Source organism: Rhinatrema bivittatum, chromosome 1 (assembly GCF_901001135.1).
Source record: "Rhinatrema bivittatum chromosome 1, aRhiBiv1.1, whole genome shotgun sequence".
In the NCBI taxonomy this organism is placed as follows: Eukaryota; Metazoa; Chordata; class Amphibia; order Gymnophiona; family Rhinatrematidae; genus Rhinatrema; species Rhinatrema bivittatum.
In genome coordinates this window covers 559,944,550-559,968,940 of record NC_042615.1, presented here as the reverse complement: position 1 = coordinate 559,968,940, position 24,391 = coordinate 559,944,550, and the positions used below count along the sequence as shown (strand labels likewise).

Sequence of the window (24,391 nt, the reverse complement as noted above, 5' to 3'; positions counted from 1 at the left end):
CAAGATAATGCAAGTGAAGGACTCCTACCACATTTTACAGTAAAATATCGCATATAACGTAGGATTTAACATGGGAAATAACAATACCTCTTTGATTTGAGGTAGGGTGGCAAAAAAATTTTTATAGCAGCCATTATCATGGGATAGCTGCCTTCTTTGGAGCTGCACATGATTCCTTTATTTAGGAAATCTAGCCTGTTTGAACAATTTGAAGAAGGCCTCTATGGTGACGGTTGGCTAATAGGTAAGAGCTGTGCTTCTTTCTAAGAAATGAAGCCTTCTCTCTGACAAACTTACACAGTCCTGGTGAGCCAATAAAAACACCTTTTGTTACCTGCCCTGTCTTCCTAAAGCCAGAACGTTAGGGGGAAAATGTGCTAAAAGTGGGATACTGGCTTCTTCAGTCTGCTCACGAACAACAATTTCAATGACAATAACAAAACAGCAACAGGTAAGGGAGATTCAAACACCTCCTAGGGAATTTATTTATTTATTTAAAATCTTTTCTATACCGTCGTCCAGTAACATACCGTCACAACGGTTTACATAGAGGCACATATAGTAAAATTGTACATGTATCTGTTCCCGTTATTGAGCTCGGTAACATAGTTTCATAATAATGGCTAATTGTTCAATGTTGTCTAATTTGTCCTTTAGCTACAATAAAAACTGTTAGATTATACATTCAAGTTAAAAGGTGCAATAAACAAACCGAAACATACATACATATAATGTGCTCTGTGCTGCATGAAGATTTTGTGTGTACAGCTTTCAGCGTTTCTCTATTTCTCGCTCTCTTTGTGCAATGCTTCTCTAAAGAGTCATGTCTTTAAGCTCTTTTTGAAGGTCTTGAAATCTCTCTGTAATCTTATCTCTGTGGGCATGGTGTTCTATAGTATCGGCCTGGCCAATGATAGTGCTCTTTCTCTGACTTGTGTTAGTTTTGCAGTTTTGACTGAGGGGATGGTTAGGAGGGCTTTGTTGGCAGATCTCAGGTTTCTGTGTGGGACATGGACGCAGAGTGCTGTGTTTAGCCATTCAGCTTTTTTGTCGTGGATTAGTTTATGTATTGTACCCACACTGGAGCCAGAGCTGCAAGTTCCGCTGGTAGAGAGCAATGGCCCACGTCAGGGCTTTCCATGCAGGATGACACAAAGGCGGTATAGGGAGCACATCTTTCATCCCTGCACCACATTGCTGGGGATGCCAGATGACCACGAGGTTATGAGATATCGCCCGAGCTCTCAGCCTATCATGGAATTGTATCAAGAACTCAGAAGGAGATGGATCCAGTCACTGTCGCCTAGGAGGCGTTTGAATCCCAGGCCTCACCAAACTATTGTGCACCCTGCATTTTATGGCATATGGCTCTTTCCAAACAACAGTTGGGGGTCATCGGGAGAATGTCGCAAATATCATTTTCCCACTTTCTGGGCCAGATCATAAGAGCTGTACGTAGCTGCATTAATCATTACATAAAATTCCCTCATGAAAGTCAGGACTTGCTGGACTTGAAAAGAGGAATTTATGCCATAGCATACTTTCCAGTTGTTCTGAGAGCTATTGACTGCACTCATTTAGCCATCATCCCACCCTATTGCAGGGAGGAGATCTACAATAACAGAAAGCTCTTTACGAAGAATGTTGTGTATTATGCAAGCAGCTGAATCTTGAATGAGTTGAAGGGGGTAAATGGTCGAAGCAGGGAGTCCTAAATAGAAGGAGTTACAATAGTCAAGACCTGATAATATTAATGCTTGTACAGCTGCACAGAAATCAGAAGGAAATAGGAGAGGTTTTAGATTTTTAAGTATTTGTAGTTTGAAGAAGGATTTTTTAACGATTGCAGAAATATTGTTAGTCATTGAGAGCTTTGAATCGATTAGAACATCTAAATTTCTGAAACAGTTTGTTATTGGAATCGTGTGATTTTCAAATGTGAAATTGTCTGGGAGACGGCGTGCGGAGTCAGGGACAGAGGATAGAAAAATCAATTCTGTTTTTAATGTGTTGAGTTTTAAGTGATTATGTGATAACCAGGTGTTTATTGTTTTTAGATACAGTTGTAATAGTGATAGGATTTGGGGCCATGAAACTGAGAAGGGAATGATAAAATTAATGTCATCAGTGTAAATTTTGAAATTTAAGTCGAGACCAGAGAGGAGGTGACAAAGAGGAAGCAGGTATATATTATGTTTAAACATTTTTATTAGGTTTTTATATAGAAAAAGAACATCACAAGAGAGAGTGTAGTCAGATCTCTCTCCTGAGGCAGGTATATATTAAAGAGAGTGGCGGACAATGATGAACCTTGAGGGACGCCTGAATTAGTATAGTACCAATTGGAGTTTACATCACCCGGGATGTCTCTTTGTGGATGGTTAGCAAGAAATGATTTGAACATGTCTAGTAATACCTATGTGTTGAAGGTTTGAAAGGAGAATTTTGTGATTTAAAGTATCGAATGCTGCAGAGATGTCAAGAAGTACTAAAATGTAATCAGTGTTAGAATCGAATCCTCTGAAAATTGTGTCAAATGATGATAAGAGGAGGGATTTGGTATTGTACCCCTTTCTGAAACCATGCTGATTTGGGTGAAGGAAGTTATTGTCATATATGTAATCTGAGAGTTGCTTAATTACAACAGATTCAATAATTTTGGCTAGAGATGGAAGTGTGGCAAAGGGACGATAGTTGGTGATATCAAGTGGATCTGTGGTTTTCTTTTTAGGAACTGGAAGAATTGATGTTTGATTTAAGATGGATGGAAATGATCCTAGGGAAAGAGATGAATTAACTATGCTGGTTATTGAAGGAGAAATGTGTCCTTTAATATTTGAGCAATTGCCAGGGATTGAAGGGACTATTTGAGGCTTTGGATTTAGTTAATATGTGAGTTATTGTATTGGAATCAATACGGTTGAAGTCAGAAAATAAACTAACTGCTTGAGGGAGATTGGGAACTGGAATCAGTAGTAATGTGAATTCAGAAGAAATGTTCTCAATTTTTTTCTTTGAAGTATTGGGCAATTTTTTTGCAGAAGTTATTGGTATAATGAATGGATAGATTTTGAGGTACAGATATAAGGGTCTTTACAATGCTGAAGAGAGAGAGTATGTGGATTACCATTGGCCACTTGTATTTTTGAAGCATAGCCAGATTCCCTAGCTGACATCTGTGTGCATCTGAATATATACACATGTATATCGGATTCATAGTCCCAGACAGGCATGCAATTTTCAAAAGCCATTAACGCACATAAAGTACACTTACACATGTAAGACCTATTGACAATTCAATGGTATACAGTATGTCAATTTTCAAAAGCCCTCTTACACGCATAAAGTAAATTTACACATGTAAAACCCAGTTTTAAGGTGTGAAGACCTTTGAAAATGACCCCCCTTAGAGTACTGTGTTCATTTCTGGCCACCATATCTCAAAAAAGATATAGTTGCATCAGGAAAGGTACAGAGAAGGGAGACTAAAATGATAAAGAGGATGGAACGGCTTCCCTACAAGGAAAGACTAAAGTGGTTGGGTCTATTGAGCTTGGAGAAGAGACATCAGAGGGGGGATTTGATAGAGGTCTATAAAACATTGAGTGGAATAGAATGGTTAAATGTAAATTGGTTATTTACCTTTTCAAAAAATACAGAGACTATGGGGCAGTCCATGAAATTAGTGAGCAGCACATTTAAAATAAATCAGAGAAAATACTTTCACTCAGTGCACAATTAAGCTCTGGAATTCATTATCAGAGGATGTGGTTAAGGCAGTTAGTGTAGCTGGGTTTAAAAAAGGTTTGGACAAATTCCTGGAAGAGAAGTCAAAAAACTGTTATTAACCAAGTAGACTTAAAAAAGGGCCACAACTGCAGGATAGCAGCATGGGATCTATTTACTCCTTGGGTTCTTGCCAGGTACTTGTGACCTGAATTGGCCACTGTTGAAAACAGGATACTGGACTTGAGACAGTGAGAGACTGTGTGTGTTTGGGAGCCTGTGAGAGCAAGAGCCCATGGGGCCCATGCAATAAATTTGCGTAGAAAGTGGGCGCTGAACAGTCAGCACCTGCTTTTTTAATGCGCCCCCAAGGGGGGGGGGCGCCATGCAATATTTAAATTAGGGGGCGCGTCAGCAAGGAGGTGCTAGGGTCGATTGCTCGCCCCTAGTGCCTCCTTGCTAACGAGAACCCGATCGGTTTTCCTAACTCGGCTGTCTGCCAGTTAGGAAAACTGACACCAGTTTAGCGGCATCGGTTTCCCTAACTCAGCCGTCCACCGGTTAGGAAAACCGATGCCGGGGGTTCAGGAAACAGACACTTGTCAGTTGAGCGTCCATTTCTTGCACCCGACTGTCAAGTGTTTTTTTTTTTTTCACTTTTCTTTTTAAAGTTTTTCCTCCTACTTAATATCGCAACGATATTAAGTTTGTGTTACTACTTAATATCGCAACTTAATATCGCATCCGGCAGGATTTACGCGCGCAGGGCTTTTAAAATCTAGCCCAAAGTGTTTAGTAGTGGAAGGATTTTGTTTTGCTCAGGTGACACCAGACTCAATACATATATATATTTTTTTTTGCATGGTGGATAGTAATGTGAACTGTCCTAATTCTGCTCTGCACTCGTTCGTGTGGTTATTATGATTATTGCTATTTTATTGTACTTATGATGATCTCTACGTTTCTAGAAAGAGGATTCATGAAAGAATACATTGATATTTGTATTTTTACATGATTGATTGGATTAGATATTTATTTTCTTTGTTTTTTTCCATGACATTCTTATGTATTTATAAACTGCAATAAATATAACATTAATAAAGGTTAACAAGGAATGCTTGAAATAAGTTAAAATATTTTAAAGTTTCACTCATGATGCATAACAGCTGTTGGACTTAGAAAATCTTTGTCAGTTGCCCTCTAAGCCATTATTTATGGATAAGGGTACAATTAGTAGGGCTGAGACCTGTATGCTTACTGCCCACCCATGTTAACTTTGCCCCCCCCCCCAAAAAAAAAATCAGTTCTGGCTATGCCACTGATCCTGCCGCGTCCCGAAGATACATGTGCTGCAGGGAAAGTGCATGAGGGCATCAGATACCCCATGGGCCACTTTTGAAAAAATCCCCTGGGCCGAAATTTTCCTGCAATCCGCCCCTGGACACCAGCATCATGAAGAGAGGCACCAGCAGCAGGATGAGATGAAACATGATGAGATGAGACAGCAGAAGGACAGTGACTAGAGCCCTCAGCAAGGAGGCAGGATTCTAGACAGAGCACAGAGGAGGGCATAAGAAGGAAACTGCAGGACAACACCGGCTGGAGCTTCACCCTGTTCCCCGCGAGTTGAGCCTTTAGGTGCATAGTGCTGGCTGGTCTTAGGTGGGCCCCTGCAAAGACAGTGGATTCACATCCGGAAGAGTCGTCCGAAGTCAGTCCAGGATCAGAAGCCAGAGCATCGCCGATAGCCAGTCCAGAGTCAGAAGCCAGAGAGCCATCGATAGCCAGTCCGAGGTTGAAGCCAGAAGAATTACCGAAAGCCAGTCCGAGGTCAGAAGCCAGAGAGTCACCAATAGCCAGTCCGAGGTCGAAGCCAGAAGATCCATCCGTCGGAACCACAGGATGGGAGATGGAGCAGGAATGGGACTCGGAAGGCAGAAACAGGATGCAAGACACCAAAGCAGCTCAGAAGACTCCACCAAGTGAAGCAGACTCATTGCCAAGTCGAGGAACAGGAAGAGGAGGCTCCAATAAATAGTTCTCGACTCCTGACGTCATCCGGGAGGCTGAGCTGCATCAATTGGTGCTGACTCTTTAAGAAGGCTTAGGAGGCGTGGCTGCGCACCTAGGGAGAGCCCTGCCCGACGTAGGCTGCTGGGAGAGGAGGCCTGCGACCTGGTGCCACGAAAGGGGCCCGGGAATCGTCCCGGCTGCCGCACAGTCTGGCATAGATCCCGCGGCAGGGCCCGCGGGAGTGGAGGAGGCCCTAGGTTTGTGGTGGGAGTGACTCCCCGCTGCCGCACGGGTGCCAACGCCCAAAGCGGAGGTAAGGAGGGCCGGCCATGGCCACCTGTGTCGTCTAACAGGCGCACCACACTTGACTACATAAAAGCTTGTTAATATCTTTATTTCATTTATTCCAGGCATATAAAACTAATATTGGAAGGTCTGTTCTTGAATACGTTATTAGACGATTTACCTTGCTGAAGGTCTCAGTTTGGAGACCAAAATGGCAACTGCATTGAGTTAATAAACTATTTCTTTTCATTATTACATTTTGTGGTTGGTTAAAATATCTGTTTAGATATGTGAAAGTCATTGAAATATTGAAAGTAATGAATTCTGATAGCATATATAGATATTGAAGACTCTGTGTTAACCCTTTTCCCAATCTATAGGGTGCTCACCATATCAACCACATCTACCACCATAGTATATAAATTCTTGTCTTTTCCAATTTCTTGCATGGAGCACTTCAAGTTTTGAGATAAGTATTTCATTTATAGTAGGTTTCTGAGCTGTGCATAGACCATATCTTTAATGTCCTCATTTTCCATACTTTTCACTGGTTCCTTAGCTGTTTAGATCCACAGCAACAGCAGAAACGTCAAGCTCGAGGTTTCTCAATAGCATGCTTGAGCTTGTGTTAGGGATAGATTTTATTGTTTATCTTATCTGACTGCTTGCAGTGACTGCATTTCTACCTCCACAATTATTTGTCCAAAGATAATTACAGATTCCATATTTTATACAATACTAAGAGCTTTCAGCTAAGAAAGATGTGGTTTGAGTAACAATCTTTCATGAATTAGAGGAGTGAAAGCTTTTGCAGCAGTCTAGTCTTTAAGCATTTCAGTTGCTTTAACCTTTAAATTACAAGAACATATCAATTCTTAGAGGGCAACAACATATGAAGTGACAAACTTATCAGGATACTGAGCTATGTGTCCCCTTAGCTTTAATCACCAAAAAGTAACATCTATGCTTTGAAAGAAAATGTATGTTCCACTGGCAAGAAAATAAGGGGAGCAAGTAGTATAACAACGGCTGTATCTAATCTTTTGACATCACCAGTTAGTGGTAACTGTTACTGGATAGATGGAAACAGAAATAAGACTCAGAGGAAACCAGAAGACGTGTACACAATCAGACTAGTAACAGCAGCATCCCACCTAAATAGTTGCTGCTGTATTTCCTCTCTTGTTTCGGTATGTTGATCCTCATGCTTGCCATCTAGAAGTAGGAAAAGAAAACAAGGTTCTTTGAAAACCTGTATTAAAAACCCAGAGAGGCAATGGGAGAAAAACCAGAACTGGCTCAGTCTGTTCCTTTTGATGTGTTATTTAGTTATCCTTTATTTTAGTTATAGACTTTATCGTTTTATTTTCATAGAGGATCAGTAAGACACTGCACTAGCTAATGTTACTTCTTTAGAGGCATCATGACGTAAGCAAACACAGACCTACATCAAAAGGGACTGCTGTGCCCTTGAAAGCTCATGAACAAGAGCACCTGTGCTTATTTCTTATGTGGTTCCAATGCAAGGTCTCAAAGTCTGCAAAATCTCCTCCAAGACCAGTATGGCTTATAGAACTGTTTACAGCAACACACGTCTACCATACTCTTAATCGTAAGTAGTTTGAATAGACCCTTATACTACTGGATTCCTTTTCTGAATGCTCTGATCTGGATGTTTCTATTTTTGTTTTTTCTAAATTGTGTATTTGATGTGGGAGCCATGAGACAATCAATACAACTTCTAAAAGTTGCCTGCAAACAACACCAAGAGGTTCTCTTTCTTACTTTTAGCTGCCAAGCACGAGGATCTCCACAATAAAACGAGGCAGAATATGATTGTTGTAGAAACTGCTTTAGTGGATTGCTGTTTTTTTCCTCAGAACAGTGCATCTCCTGGGGAAAAACAAAGGAATTTTGTGTTCCAAGGATACAACACAACATAACTTAAGTTGTTTGACCTCCAAAGAGTCCATTTAGTATGCCACTGAAGTGCTCTCTGTAATACGGGCTTCTACAGTACTTTAATAAAATTATATGGTATCAGAACCTCTAGATTTAAGTCTGTTCTACTGTGTTGTGCAACACTTTAACCACTGATCTTTGCTTTTCTTTTTCAGCATTGGCTTGAGCCCAACAAGTCCATTGCCAGGCAAATGAAATGTAAGTGTTGACAAGCCATGCGCATAATTTGCTGCCTTTATTTGAAATGCCCGCAGAGTAGGTAAATGTTCCCTGCCTCATTCTTTTGAGTTTACAAGTTTATGCTGTACTTAGTAAACACCGCTGCCATTCTAGCAGGAGCGTCACATACAACACAATGCAGCAATCAGTCATCAATTACTGTAACAGCCGTAAAAAAAAAAAAAAAGAAATGAAAAGCTTACATTTCATATTGTACATTGGTTTAAACTTGTCATAATGTATTGTTTAAAAATCATTTGTAGTAACACTGCTCAGTCTGAGGCTTGGGAGCTGTTCGGTGTGGCTCTTTGAAAACAGAAAAGTTTAAAACTGTACAGGTGAAAAGTAAGCCAGGTTAAAAATTGATGATATTCCAGTGCTGCCTTTTCAAAGTCAGTTCCAAGAGTCGCATTGAATTTTTGGATTAAGATCAAAACTGTGCATAGATCTGAGGGCTCCCTATGTCATCAAATCATAAACTCTGCATTCAGTTCCTTTCTGTCATGTCCATAAGACAAATCTTATTCCAGTCATTAGCAAGATGATGGCAGATCCAGTAGTTCAAAATATTGTAAAATGAGCATTTTCCTAAAATGTCATAATGATTACTAATGATCCTAAGCAGTTTTATTTCATTAGGAAGTCTGTAAATCAGTGGTGCACAAGTTTTGTGCACCATTTCCTTGCAAAAGTGCTATTTGGCACAAAACACCATCTTACACTGCTGATCTTTTATTTCATTACAATAAAATGTTTTATTACTGGCTGCCAAGTGCAAGGTGTTTGTCTTTTGTATTACACCTTAATCGTAGTCCTTTCTGAATTCAGTCCTAGAATGTACAAATATATTATTTGTGGCTAAGTCATCTCACATGCATCAGGGTAATTACCTTTCTGCAAAAAATTCCAATCAGGGTTAGGTAAATATACGAATGGAAATGGAGGGGCCTACCTAGGAAGCATTCTTCCTGCCACACTTGGTGGGTCATCCTGATTAAGGTGAGGCTTCTTTTTCAAAGTGGTTGAACAGATGATGTAGTGGACCTGGTGAGTGAACTTTCACTCCAAGGGTGACCAGTTCTCTGTACAGCAGGTTATCCTGTGCAAAGACCCTGGAATAAGTCCATATAACTCCCGAAACTGTGGTTCTAAAACAGGTCCATTTTATTTGTACGGGAAGATATTTATAAATTGTTTATCATAGGAGCAATGAATGGCACAATTCTCGGTCCATGTGCAGGGCAAATTAGATTGTCAGTTTTACATATGTCATAGCAATCAGAGGTTTCCGATTATTTCCCTCCAATCAGCTCATGGACAAATGTAAATTATTATTCAGTGTGCTGCTACTCCTGGTCTTCCAGAGGTGACAGGCATTCCTCATTCCTTTCCATTATAGACGTCTTCCTAGTGCTGTTACCCCTAGACCACTTGGACACTGGTTAAAGGATCTTATAGGCCACAATTGGGAGCTAACATCCCTCTCCTTCTCCCTTTTCTTAGCCTATTCCTCTTTCTTCGCCCTTCCAACAGGACTCTCCTATTTTCCTGCCCTCTCTCCACACTAACCTTCCTTGTCTTTGCCCCTGGTGTCATCCTCCTGCCAAAGTATCCCGAACCACTCTTCTTAAGCAGGAAAGTTAAAATCCACGGATCATGTGTTTGTTTATTATTATGCTTCAAAGTTTTAAAGTGCCATTGTCCGAGAATTGTTCTTTAGGACCCCCTTTATGCTATATTAGCATTTGTTCATATGTTCGCTTATTTATACTCTTTTAGACACTATGGTTCATGTTACGCCTTAGCAGTGATTGTATTATATGTCTTTTTTAGAAGCTAGGATATTAAGACGCTTTGTTTTATGTTTCAATGTAACGCCTCTGCTGCGATTGTTCTGTTGTATTGTAAACCGACATGATTTGTATATTATACAAGAATGTCGGTATATAAGAATCCAAAATAAATAAATAAATAAATAGTATAAGTTTAATTTGGAGCATTGTGGAATCCTGGTTTTGCAGTCCAATAAACAAAATCATTAAAGAGCAAGGCCTGGATATTTCTAGTCCAGCAAACTACAAGCCAATTTCTTCTTTTTCTTTCCTAGCCAAACTGTTGGAGGGCATTGTTATACAAAAACTAACCGCTTTTGTTGAAAAACATCAAGTCCTTGACCCCCATCAGTTTGTTTTTAGGAAAATATTAAATACCGAATCTCTTTTGATATCACTGATTGACAAAACCAGAAGGAGGCTTGACAACGGCACTAATTATATCGTGATCTCTCTAGATATCGCTTCAGCCTTTGATACAGTAATTCTAATCCAGCAGTCGGGAGAAATTGGTGTCTCTGAAGCTCCGCTTGTCTGGTTTACTTCTTATTTAACTGAATACCCTAGGCAGATCAAAATCGGTAATAAGCAATTGCATTGGTCTTCTATGACTATAGGTTCCGCATTATCGTCTAGGCTAGTTAATATCTATATTGCTCCTATTTGCAAAGTTTTAACAGTTCTTTCAGACAATTACAAAACATATGCGGGTGATATTCAGCTTCCGATTAAGATTCAACCAGCCCGGGATGAAACTAATGAAATGATTGGAATATGCCTGATCACTGTCAAGTGATGGCTATTGCAGAATAAGCTATCATTGAATACAGCAAAATCTGAGTTGATTGTCATTCAACGACCATTTCCCAAAAAAATGTCATCTGCTGTTACTGTGGAGAATATAACATTTCTTTTACTCCTCTATTTAAAAAGCCTGGGAGTTTGGATTGACACCAATCTAACTTTTAAACATCACATTAAATCTGTTCTTCATGCAGGATTTTTAAACTGTTTTTTCTCTGTGGGCTCAAACATCTCCTGGAATACTTTGACTTTTGAATGGTTGTCCAGGCCTGAATTCTCCCTTTGTTAGACTACTGCAGTGTCATCTACCCTGGCCTTCCTGACTGTTCTCTGAGACCACTACAGTTATTGCAGACTGCGGGTGTGCGCCTGACTGCTGGCGTAAATCGATACAATCACGCCACACCAATTTTACTTGACTTGTATTGGCTTAAGGTACGCTGTCGAACTCAGTTTAAGGTCTGTACAATGGCTCATAAAGTGATTAATGCAGATCCCACTCCATCAGCCCATGGGATCACTGCGCTCTTCACAGAGGCACCTGTTAGATATTCCGTCTAGAAAACATGAGAGGAGCTCCTTCTTGGTAGCAGCTCTCACACTCTGGAATTCTTTGTCTGAAGGCCTGCAGCGCCCAGAGAGTATGAAGTCTTTTAAAGCAGAGCTTAAAACAGTGCTTTGTAAATTGGCTTACGCCGTGTACTTTTATGTTCTATTTTAAGGTATCAGTTTTAATACGAGCGTTTTTTAAGAACTTAACTGGTGCATTGCCTGGCAGCCTTGGCTTTAGGCGATCGGTACATTTTAGTAAAGTAAAATAAAAAGCAATTGATTACCTTACTCCCAGCTTCAGATAAGCTACTCAGAATAAAACTGTAAGATTCCCCGCAGATTTCCCAAGAAACTAATCTTTTGACTCATTTTCCCCCTCTCTCAGGATCCTTTGCATCCCAAAGTTACACTATGCAAGGGCGTTTCACTCCTGCTCACAGTTCGACTTGTACAGAAGCTGTGAAGAGAAGTTGTTTTTTTCTCCTTCAGGAATTAAGATGCTCTATAGTGGTAACTTCGTGGTCCTCCTAGGACAGGGGTCAGGAACCTATGGCTCGGGAGCCAGATATGGCTCTTTTGATGGCTGCATCTGGCTCGCAGACAAATCTTTAATAAAAAAAGTAAAAATCTAACAAAATCCCCCACCCTCCTGATGCCCCCCAAGACCTGCCAAAAGTCCCTGGTGGTCCAGCGGGGGTCCAGGAGCGGTCCGGGAGCGATCTCCTGGACTTGGGCTGTCAGCTGCCAGTAGTCAAAATGGTGCCGATGGCCCTTTGCCCTCACTATGTCACTGGGGTCGACCAATGGCGGCGGTAGCCCCTGTGACATAATAAGGGCAAAGGGCCGTCTGCTGCCAGTAGTCAAAATGGCGCCGACGGCCCTTTGCCCTTACTATGTCACAGGGGCTACCGCCGCCATTGGTCGACCCCAGTGACATAGTGAGGGCAAAGGGCCGTCGGCGCCATTTTGACTACTGGCAGCCGACAGCCCAAGTCCAGGAGATCGCTCCCGGACCCCCGCTGGACCACCAGGGACTTTTGGCAGGTCTTAGGGGGGGGGGTCAGGAGGGTGGGGGTTGTAGTAAATTAATTTTGAAGGTCTTGGGGGGTGTCAGGAGAGTGGGGGGTTGTAGTAAATTAATTTTGGAGGTCTTGGGGGTGTCAGGAGGGTCCGGGGTTTTGTTAGATTTTTTACTTTTTTATTAAAGATTTGTCTGCGAGCCCTGGACCCCCGCTGGATCACAAGGGACTTTTGGCAGGTCTTGGGGGGGTTAGGAGGATGGGGGGTTGTAGTAAATTAATTTGGCAGGTCTTGGGGGTGTCAGGAGAGTAGGGGGTTGTAGTAAATTAATTTGGTAGGTCTTGGGGGAGTCAGGAGGGTGGGGGTTGTAGTTAGTATGGCTCTAACGGAATTACATTTTAAAATATGTGGCTTTCATGGCTCTCTCAGCCAAAAAGGTTCCCGACCCCTGTCCTAGGAGCTAATGTAAGTTGTGCAGGGAGCTCAGTGACTACTTACTCTGCCATGCGTTCGGGTGCGTCCACCTTCAGCTCACCACAGCTCTTCACACAGACAAACTCAGTAGACATAGCTGCAAGAGTGAGCATCTCCCCCTGTTGAGTGCTTACAAACATATTTGGGCTGACAACGAGGGTCTAAAACACAGGGGTTCATACCCCCTAGGTCATATCACATATCATGTGGGGCCACTTTCCCCTTTATACAACATATGAAAAATATCTTTAGTATATCAGACCTTTAGTCGATATTTTGAAGCCTATTAGCTGCGACTGAAGATCTGACTTTCAGCTAACTCATATAACTTTACAGAGTCTTTTGATTGTGTTTGAGCAGTGCCATCCTCATCTGCGGAACAGCATAAAGCAAAGTAAGAACATAAGAACATGCCATACTGGGTCAGACCAAGGGTTCATCAAGCCCAGCATCCTGTTTCCAAAGGTGGCCAATCCAGGCCATAAGAACCTGGCTATTACCCCAAAACTAAATCTATTCCATGTTATTGTTGCTAGTAATAGCAGTGGCTATGTTCTAAGTCAATTTAATTAATAGCAGGTAATGGACTTCTCCTCCAAGAACTTATCCAGTCCTTTTTTAAACACAGCTATACTAACTGCACTAACCACATCCTCTGGCAACAAATTCCAGAGTTTAATTGTGCATTGAGTAAAAAAGAACTTTCTCCGATTAGTTTTAAATGTGCTACATGCTAACTTCATGGAGTGCCCCCTAGTCTTTCTTTTATCTGAAAGAGTAAATAACTGATTCACATCTACCCGTTCTAGACCTCTCATGATTTTGAACACCTCTATCATATCCCCCCTCAGCCGTCTCTTCTCCAAGCTGAAAAGTCCTAACCTCTTTAGTCTTTCCTCATAGAGGAGCTGTTCCATTCCCTTTATCATTTTGGTTGCCCTTCTCTGTATCTTCTCCATCGCAATTATATCTTTTTTTAGATGCGGCGACCAGAATTGTACACAGTATTCAAGGTGGGGTCTCACCATGGAGCGATACAGAGGCATTATGATATTTTCCGTTTTATTCACCATTCCCTTTCTAATAATTCCCAACATTCTGTGCTTTTTTGACTGCCGCAGCACACTGAACTGATGATTTCAATCTATTATCCACTATGACGCCTAGATCTCTTTCTTGGGTTGTAGCACCTAATATGGAATCTAACATTGTGTAACTATAGCATGGGTTATTTTTCCCTATATGCATCACCTTGCACTTATCCACATTAAATTTCATCTGCCATTTCGATGCCCAATTTTCCAGTCTCAAAAGGTCTTCCTGCAATTTATCACAATCTGCTTGTGATTTAACTACTCTGAACAATTTTGTGTCATCTGCAAATTTGATTATCTCACTTGTCGTATTTCTTTCCAGATCATTTATAAATACATTGAAAAGTAAGGGTCCCAATACAGATCCCTGAGGCACTCCACTGCCCACTCCCTTCCACTGAGAAAATTGTCCATTTAATCCTGCTCTCTGTTTCCTGTCTTTTAGCCAGTTAGCCAGTGATACAGAAATAACTGCCCAGTGAAAGTAGCTTGAAGTACATTGAATCAATGTTGCCTTGCAGTCAAAGTAACTACTGTGGCAGATCACCCTCTTCCGTTCTTGTCAGAGTCCTTAGCTTGGCCCTTGTATACAGCACCGTCAGGAGGAGGCCATCTGTAGATTTCCACAAAAGAATAGCTTTGTTAGTCTTCCAAAAGTTGGGTGCTAACTCTTTAAACAACCAGGGGTTTTACTACAGAAAGCCTTGTTCACGTAGGCTTCTAACTAAGCTTGAATTCTTAAATTGGTTATAAGCTAAATGTTTGAGGGAAGATATTTTGTCTGGTAAAGTTTTCTTTTTTCCCAGAGCAGTTTCAATACTGGCAAAAGAACACCATGTCTCTCTTCTTGCTTTGATCTCCTTTCTCTTACCAGGTTTGCCACCTCATTCCAGGCCAACCAAAGACTGGCCCAGGCCTGGTTTTGCCCTATTGAACGAATGGATCTATAATTTTGAATCTCTTAGGGAAGTTCATGGGACAGTCAGTACTACAAATTCTTGCACGCAGTAGGGAAAAGCAGGACCGGATCAGCCTGTTCTGTTGACATGAGGCAAGGTGGCAATCCTACCTGGTGTTTTCTGTTTGAGTCCTCTGTGAGCCTCTGGTCCTTCATGCGTCATCCTGGGAGGCTTCCCTCCTTCGCTTTACTACTGTAAAGCTTATGGTCTCCTTTTCTGTCCTATTTAGAAGTTTATTTTAAGCTCACTGCTCCATCAAGCAGGTAGTTAATTAATCAGCAGCTGAGAGCTCCTGGTCTGATCTAAATACTCAGGATTTCCAATCTCAAATCCAGGCCTCCTTGAGAAGCCTGCAGTTGAACTGTGACTTCACAGCTCTGTCCAGGGCTCCAGCTGGCGGCCAACTTAAGAGTACACAGCAGCGACCAGAGGCAGCAAGCAGCAAAGGGAATGCCCTCTGTGTCCAACACTACTCTATCCCTGCTTTTCACAAACACCTCCGACAGAGCCGAGGTAGAGGGGTAACTTGGAACCGAGACTTTCCCCTCTGCTTTGTGCTGTGCTTTTGCACAAGGTGCTACTCAGTTTCATACTGTACTAGTGAGTAAACATGCTGCTGCATTCTGGACTAATTGAAGAGGATACAGTGTGTTATCAGGGAGACCAAAGGAAAGTGAATTGCAATAATCCAAACCTGTTAGAATTAGAGTTTTGCAAGACTGAACGAAAGTCATTTGGATTCATTAGTGGTTTTAATCTCATTAGCAAATGTATTTTATAGAAGAAGCGTTTGATTGCTGATGAGATATTGGTAGTCATGGATAATGTAGAATGACACCTGGATCGCGTGCTTGTCTTATAATCGGAATAGCAGTATTGTCAAACTTGAATTCTGATGGAGGGGCGCTTGCTGAATCTGTGGAGGAGTTGATAAAAATAAGATTTCGGTTTTTGCAGAATTTAGGGTGAGTCGATTGTGAGACATCCAGGTTTTTATTGATTTTAAGTATGGATGTAGCATAGTGTTTAAAAGTCCACCTCAGAGGTAAAATAGTTTATAAGAACAACTCTGATTCTACTTTTGATTAATATTCTGTATTGTAAATCATATGCTATTCATACACAAAACAGATCAATACTCAGGAAGCAAAAAGTACACAGGAAGCAAATATAGCAAATATATACTTACATAATAAAGAGCTCAGCGCTGGGCTCTGCAACAGATACAGAATCTGATGCAGAGCCCAGCGCTGAGCTCTATTTAAACAATAGAAAAGGTGTTATTCCATGAGATGTTCTAGCGAAATCCGTGCTGATCTGCTTGAAGTATGTCGTTTTCATTGATGTATTCATTTAATTGATAAAGTACCACTGATTCAATAGTCTTTGCTAACTTGGTTAAAGAGGCAATTCGATGTTAATTTATGAGATCTTTAGGGTCTTTAGATTTCTTTTTGGGAATCGGAAGGATTGCGTTTTTTTTTTAAGATATCAGGGAAGGTGCTGGAAGATAGAGACAGGTTCACTAATTTCTTCAGCAATGGAGAAATGGATTCTTTGATTTGTTTTAGGAACTGACCGGGACATGGATTATAAGGGCTATTTGATACTTTCAGTTTAGAGAGAATATGATTAGTTGTGGAATGGTCAATTAATGAAAAATCAGACCATAAGCTGATTGCTGGCGGAAGATTAATTGTTTTCTTTGGGAAACAGGAAGAGAAAAGAATAAAGAGGGGTAGGAGAGAGAAGAGAGAAAAAGAGAAGGGACAGAAGAGAATAGGGGAGAGGAGGGTATTATGAGGACACACAAGCCATGGGGGGGCTGGGGGTGCTGTATGTGGCTGGGAGGATGGTACAGGATGGGAGAGAGTGAATGGGATTGATCTCAGGGAGGAAGACAGTGACTTGAAGGATGGCTCAGAGGAAACTGACTGAGTGGGTGGCCTAATGCATGGGAGAGTGACTGGAGGCAGGATACAGGAAAGATGTTAGACTCCTGTGATCCTCAGGGTGAGCGAAGACAAATGTTCTGGGAGGAGTAAAATAAATACGTCCTTCTTGGGGAGAATGGATGGGAACATATGAGAGAAGGGAGGGTGGAGGTTGTGAATAAAAGAAGACAATGTGCCATGTAAAAGTATATTTTGAACAGAATTCAGGACACCCAGACATTCCTAATTAATTTCCATAGTGTAGATGTTTCTCCTTAACAGTGCTTCCACAGCTTGTCCAGTTTTTCACTAAATATCCACAGGACATCCTAAAGAAGGGTTTTTGCCTTCTAAATTTAGTATATAACCTAGAAATTAGTGCATGTGATTGACATATAATGTAGGTACAGTTTTGGGGGGGGAGGAAGGTACACTGATGGCAAGGTGTCCATATGACTGGATGCACATCAATAACGTGGGGATGGGGGGTAACGAGAGCTGACTGAGGGTCATAATGAAAAGCTGAAGGATGCTCTGCAGTGCTATGTAACAGTCACGCAGGAAGCAGGCAATCTTCAAACAGCCAACGTAGTTGAAAAGTACATGGATGCTTTCAGCCTGCATCCCTCATTCTACGTTTCAAAGAGAAATGTAGGGTAAAGGTGGATTCTTTTTTGAAAACGTGCCCAGGTGCTTTGCACTTGCCATTTTCTGCGGGCAGTTGAGAGGGGTGAAATAGCACTTGAGCATTTGTAAGCATCATGTACCCCTCTCCCCTCAGGAACGTCCACTCTCAATCCAGCTCCGAGAACCTGCACTATATGGAAGCTCATAGTGCATTGTCCTTCATAGTGGCCAGATGAGGGCAGTTTTCAGATGGGGCAAATCAAAGTGCATGAATGAACTTCAGTGCAGCCTCTGTCGCTTTGAAACTTGCCAAGCCCCTGTAGAATGTCGATCTGTTTTCTACCGTCCTCTGGAGAAACCTTTGTAAGGATGGGAGACCTGGTTAAAAAACAAAGAAATAATAATGCTTGCAGAAAAGTTCACCCTAAGCTGTACGGAAAGAAAACTCTCCAGCTGCTCGCAGGCTTTCTGAGTTTGAACTCCAAGCAGAGATGTGAAAGCAGGATTTTAAACAGGCCAATGTTTCACGGAGGACTTCTTAACGGCGGACCTCAGCACCAAAGCATTCCTGGCATGCGGATAACAACAAGGCTTCATTTCTTCAGACATGCTAGCAAGAGCTAGGGTAGCTAGGAAAATGTTATAAATGTAATGTATTCATATAGTCAGTTATTTCAAAGTAACTTCATGCGCTTCTTTTTTTTTTCATTTTGCACACTTGATTTGATTTGGAAAGCAGATGTGTAGGTCCATAAATTCTTACTTCCTTATGGATACCATATCTTTCTATTCTTGTCCTTCGTGTCCCTTAGAAACCATTTCTGGGTGTGGCTATAAAGCGCAGAAAAGGCCGGCCCTGTGGTTGAGCGGCAGCGCTGCATGGTGCCATGCCGAGGGGCCTGGTCTCGGTTTCTGGGTTGGGTCTCCTGCTCCCTGGGTGGCAGAGGGGTGGACGAAGTCCCAGTCATCCTAGTGGTTGGATTTAGAGCACGGCCCCCAGCCGAGGACTGGCACTGGCACGGCTAGGCTAGGTGAGTTGGGAAAGGGATATTAAATGGGGGTGGGGTGAAAACCCCCTGGGTATTTGCAAATAGTACTTTAGCCCAATGTAGGCGGGTTCAGACTGAGCTGAAAATCACGGACTGAATGGAAGAGAATGTCAGAAAACGTAAAACACATGGTAAAAATTCCGAAAAACCACAGAAGTGCATCACCTATTGTTTTGTAATTCTTTTGTTTACAGTTTTATCGTCAAAATGATACAAAATGCTTACAGACGTGTATAATTGTGGCTCTGATTTTCTATTGCAGCACAATGAATAAAGCTAAAATCCCCCAGTGATACAAAAGAAGCATTTGAGAAGATCAGTGTCTTAAAAAACCCCAAACCACATGGCATTATTGTTAGTCCCTAATCACCTGGGGTAGATATTCCATAATAAACATTTAAGTGAGTTAGCCGGATAAGACTTATCCGGCTAACTCACACGGGATATTCAGCAGCATGGCTGAATAAGTTGTTTTTCACTGATTTCTTGAAATTCACAGGAAAAATAAAATAAAAACTGAAAATGAAGGTCCTTATGCATTGTTAATTCTTGTTAAAAAGGAACATCAGCCCATCCATCTCAAAATGCTGTGTGCAGGTTTTAACATCAAATATACATCCACACAAACACAGAAGGAGGATGTTCTAGACTTTTAAAACTAAGAATTTGTTTCCTAAACTATAGGGACTATATTCTGGGTGCTGCACATATGGCTGCCCTTTGACCACCTCCTGGGCCTATCAGGAAGCTCCACTGTAGGGGGTGCAACTCAGCCTTAGGCTTCTCAGTGGGCTATGGTGCCACAGGAAGGAGTTCACTTACTCTTGGTGTGTGCAGATTTCCAACTTTCAGAGAAAGCAGATTTTCAGCTGATGCGCTGCTTTCTAGGGTATGGAGTACTCTATTTTAGCACTCTGCACCTATGGGTGGCAATGTAGTTGAGCTGAGTTTTTGAGCTGGCCAGGTTGAAGTAACTAATCTCTGGTGTACCCATGCTTTTTGGAACCATGTGTGAGAATGTGTAACACAGTGTGAAATTACTAACTGTGTAAAGCATGATTCAGAAAACAAAAGAGAAAACAATGGAAATGTCAGAAATCCAAGAAATGTCATGGAAAATAAAATGCATCATGAACTTCTGTGAGGGGTGAGACAGTCGTGCAACCCCTTATTGGGATGCTGCTTTCTTAGCAGGAGGTGGTGATAGCAAATTTTTCACTGAAGTAAGAGTTTAGGTCGTGTTACTTTTTGTGGGTGGTCGCAGTATGTGATTGATGCTGTAGTCTGAGAGCTGGTGCTTCCTCCGATGACAAAAAATGTAAATCTTGTGAAAAAAAAAAAACAAGAGCAGGTCAACAGTTTGCAGCCATGCAGTAAGTTCAATGGATGGCGGCGTTTAAACAGAAAATGACACGCGTATCTGTTGGACACATGGTGATGGATGACACAAAATAGGGCTGAACTGGTACAGGTTTGAAACTTGTGAGCAGCAGTGATCAGTCATCAAGGCTGAATGCCTTGCCGATGGGCGATACTGCTCGCAAATGTCAGTCTTGTGTGCCAGTTCAAGCCTTCTATGTACTTGCTCCTTTTTTTGTAACCTGGCGCTGCCCATCGCCAAGTCCAACATGTCCTCGCTGCCCCAGGAGAGGATTTTGTTTGTCTTGCTTGAAGTGCTGGTTTCAGTGGCACTTAGCGATGTCTCCATTTTTTTTTTCCCTCTTGTCGTGTTTCATTTTTTAGAATACACTCAAGAGGCGAGGAGCTATAATAAATATAACACTGTGACATGGAAAAACACTGACAAATTCTATTTCATTATAAACATTTGTAACCTGCATATGCTTTTGGCCTCCCCTATCATGCTTTTTTAATTTAATTTAATTGCGCTGCCTGAAGCTGCAGTTCAGAGCCATCCCATGGGCTGTTCACTTAAAGCGAATGTCAGCTTCTCCTGTAAACATGTCACTGAGGCTCTATTCTTGCCGCTGTTTTCATGCTTTTTCTTTATAATGTTGCAGCTCATCCACCATACACCATGTGCTTTAGAGTGAAATTCTACCCACATGAACCCTTGAAGATTAAAGAAGAACTCACCAGGTATTTTTTCTGTCTGTGCGTTTGGTTTGAGCCCTTCACAAGGCAGGGGGACCAGGAACTTGGAGTGCAAGGAGAATGATCCCAAGATCGCTGGGGCGTGTAATCCTACTAGGGAGCTTCATTTTTGGTTTTTACTCCTATTTTTTCCTGGGAATTTATCGGTGTTTATCACCACAAGAACAAAAATTATTTACCTGGAAAAATGACAGGTCATTTTTTGCCATCTTATTTCCCCCTGTTTTTGGTTCTTGTGGTAATAAACACCGATAAATTCCCTGGAGAAAAATGCAATACAAAGTGAAAACGAAGGTCCCAATGCATATATCATGCATCGACATTTCTACTGATTAAGCCATATTGCCCATGGCAGAGTCATTATAGTGGCCTGAGCCTCATGGAATAAACCTCATGAGGTCATCTAGTCCTTCTCCCTACTTCTGGGCAGGATCCTCGGGACCTAATCTATTCCAGGGATCTAACCAGAAAGCAAGGCCAATTAACGATGAGATTATGTCCTCTGCCAAGGGCACTGTTGCTATTAGAACATGGAACCCCCCCCCACAAAAATTGACTTTCAGTTTAGAAAAAATAATGGAATTATTGCATCAGTGGCAGGGTTCAAGAAGGCCTCAAATATCATGGCATTGGAGTATTTGGTCCTGGGGAAGAAAAGAAGAATGCTGCTGCTGCTGCTGCTATAGTAACAGCAGTGCTGAGTGTATACCCTGGAGGAGGTGGCCCTCTAGCCTTGGGACAGGCAAGGGTTTGCCTGCTGCTGCCGCTGGTGGCATGGGCATCTAGGAAGGGATGGGATGCTATGGGATGCTAGGGAATAACAGAACTAAACCAACTGCATCTGGCCACTGATGGACCAGGACCGACGTTCCATGCTCTAATGTTTACCACACATTTTCATTACTCAGGTTTCTAATTATAAAATGCAGGCTTGACAGCTTTAAGTCACACAACAACCAATTTTACCCCTTGAGAATACAAAACACAGGCTCGTTGAAGAAGGAAAAACACATAGAGAGCTTGTGACGGTCTAACATCACTCAGTATTAAAATAAGATGTTGTGCTCAAGTGCTTCTGATGTGTTCAGCAAAACCTCTTTTTGCCATTACCTTTGCCAATTAGGAATATTCACAGGTACCCAAGGGATTTGCCTCATTTGTGTGAATGGGAAAAATACTTTTGTGCAGGCTGCCACAAGGAATCCAGCTATAGGCAATTATGTACAGCCTTTTTCCCAGGCGGGCAAGGTCAGGGGGGCGCATTTCTGCTGCTGGGAACAGGGCTGTCAGAGTAGGTGGGCAAGATGGGCACCGGCTGTGGGGCACCAGCCTGCCGTGTCGCCGTTACCACAGCCGCAGAATGGAGCTCCTGTGCAACTGCTCTCGTTGGGCTGTGACATTGGAGAGGGATTGCCCCTCCCTGCTTTGATCACCCAGGGCGCCATTTGGCCAGGCAAAATCCTGTCTAGGAGGAGGAAAAAGAAGGGAAGCATTCGTTGATGTTTCTGATTGTCCCAGGTACACAATGAGGAGTTTTAGTTAAAATCCATCTTACCTAATGCCACTGTTTACGACCTCATGCTGCCATTTCCTTGTATCATGTACCCTGGAATATACATTAAGGGACAGATTTTTAAAAAGTACGCGCGCGCGCACTTTTGTTCACACAACCGGCGCAAAGAAAAGTACGCCGGATTTTAAAAGATACACGTGTAGCCGCACATATCTTTTAAAAGCCGGGGTCGGCGCGCACAAGGCTGCACAAAATCGGCAGCCTGCGCGCGCTGAGACGCACAGTCTGCCTCCGTTTCCTCCGAGGCCGCTCCGAAATCGGAGCGGCCTTGGAGGGAACTTTCTTTCCAGCGCCCCCGACCTTCCCTTTCCTTCCCTAACTAACCCGCCCCCCAGCCCTAACTAATTCCCCCCCCTACCTTTATTTCAAAAGTTACGCCTGCCCGAGGCAGGCGTAACTTGCGCGCGCCGGTGCACCATGTTCCGGTCCGGGGCTGGTCCGGAGGCCGCATCCATGCTCCCGGAACATCCCTGGGCCGGAACCACGCCTGCGGCCCCGCCCCCAGAACGCCCCTGATGACGCGCAGGCCCCGACACGCCCCCCAGGAAAGTCCCGGGACTTATGCGCGTCCCGTGGTTTGCACGCGCCACCGAGCCTATGCAACATAGGCTCGGCGCGCGCAGGGGGTGGAAGGGGCAGCTTTTCGGGGGTTACGCGTGTATCTTACGCATGTACCCCTTTGAAAATCTGCCCCTAAGTGATATTTATGAACTTATTGATTATATAACATAGTAGGCATGCAGGGTTTCTTTACTTTTTAACATGCAATGAAAACAGTAAAAAGGTTGTAAAATATAAATTAACATTTTTCCATGTGAAGATTTCAGATGTTAAAGGTAGAAAAGCACATGTCCAAATATATGGACATATGGGGGCCTATGTACTAATGGACATCAGTGTTAAACATGTGTTAATGCAGGCATTAGCTAATGACCGTGTGCACCTTGTAGAATGAATGCATATGTGTTAGCATTGCCATTGTGTCCCTGATGCTAGTGTGCAGAGAATAATCAGACTGACTACATTGCTCCCATTAGCTATAGATTAGTACCTCTGGCCGGGTTTTTGGAGGGGTGTGGATTCCAGGTTTTTCTGACTGAAAGGCCCTCTTCTCATTCTTGGAGCTGAGGGGTTTTCTGGTTGGGAGGTCCTTTGCTTATTTTGCAGGGAATAGAGAGTAGAGGCTCCATGTTGGCAGACCACCCGGTAGTCCCCTGTGTGCTGTGGTCACTAGCCCTATTTATCAGGGTTGTTTTACTGTGGGCTACAAGGAACAATGCAGGACATGGCAGTATTGAAATTGGCCGTTGTAACTCCGCCAGATTCTGCATACCATTTCCTCAGCACATTAGGCATTAAAACCCGGTGTTCCGTCCACCTCAGAACCAACAGGCCGGTTCTAATGTGGGTTAATACTATAGCTGGTGCCTACCCTCAGGCTCACATGAGTTCTTTTCCTTATAGGTCATAAAGATGTAGAATTGGTCCTCCAGCAAGGATGGGGTGATGAGGGGGCTCTTTTACCACACAAACAGATCCGCACACACAGAGCTCTGGGGTTCTCAATAACTTGCCCTTTATTTAGAGGTACAAACATTGCAGAGATTTACAGAACAAGGCAGTCTATTAACATCCACAAATACCTGTTAGTACTGAACAGGTATTTAACTCCTCTCCCCCTGCTCCTCTTTGATACAGTTGCACACTGTGTAATGGGTTTAAGTCAAGTTTTGCACAGCAGGGCCTAGAGCACAGAAGGTAAGCCTTTGACTTGATGCAGAAAAGGTCCCAATGATGTCTGACCTACAGTATAAAGTTCAGCAGTCTGTTACTGACTGGCCACCTTGCCAAAATATGGGGTTTGTCACTTCCTCTCCCCCATCCTATTGGAGCACAAGTAGTCATGGTTTAGGGATGTTATTTCCCAAGTCAAATCTACTCACAAGTCCCATAGAAGTGTGGTCCAAGGTAAGCTTGAACCATCAGAAGGGCAGATAGCTTCTCCAGTTGCCCACCCTATGGCTTAGGGTTGCAACTTGTGAAAGACTCTTGCCTACAATGTGGGCTGGAGTTGGTATTGGATTGTGCTGGATCCTCACAGTGCCTCTTCTGGTATCCATCCCCCAGGAAAGCACCTCCAGCAGATATAAACG

General features: G+C 42.6%; 1 protein-coding gene across 1 annotated transcript in view; it reads left to right on the top strand.

The window, feature by feature from the left end:
• Positions 1-24,391, top strand: part of FRMD3 (FERM domain containing 3) — a 405,659-nt gene that overhangs the window by 217,886 nt on the left and 163,382 nt on the right. The window contains exons 3-4 of the mRNA XM_029616768.1: positions 8,142-8,184; positions 20,572-20,650. Of these exons, the coding sequence (XP_029472628.1) occupies positions 8,142-8,184; positions 20,572-20,650 (122 nt within the window). The remainder of the gene's footprint in view (positions 1-8,141; positions 8,185-20,571; positions 20,651-24,391) is intronic.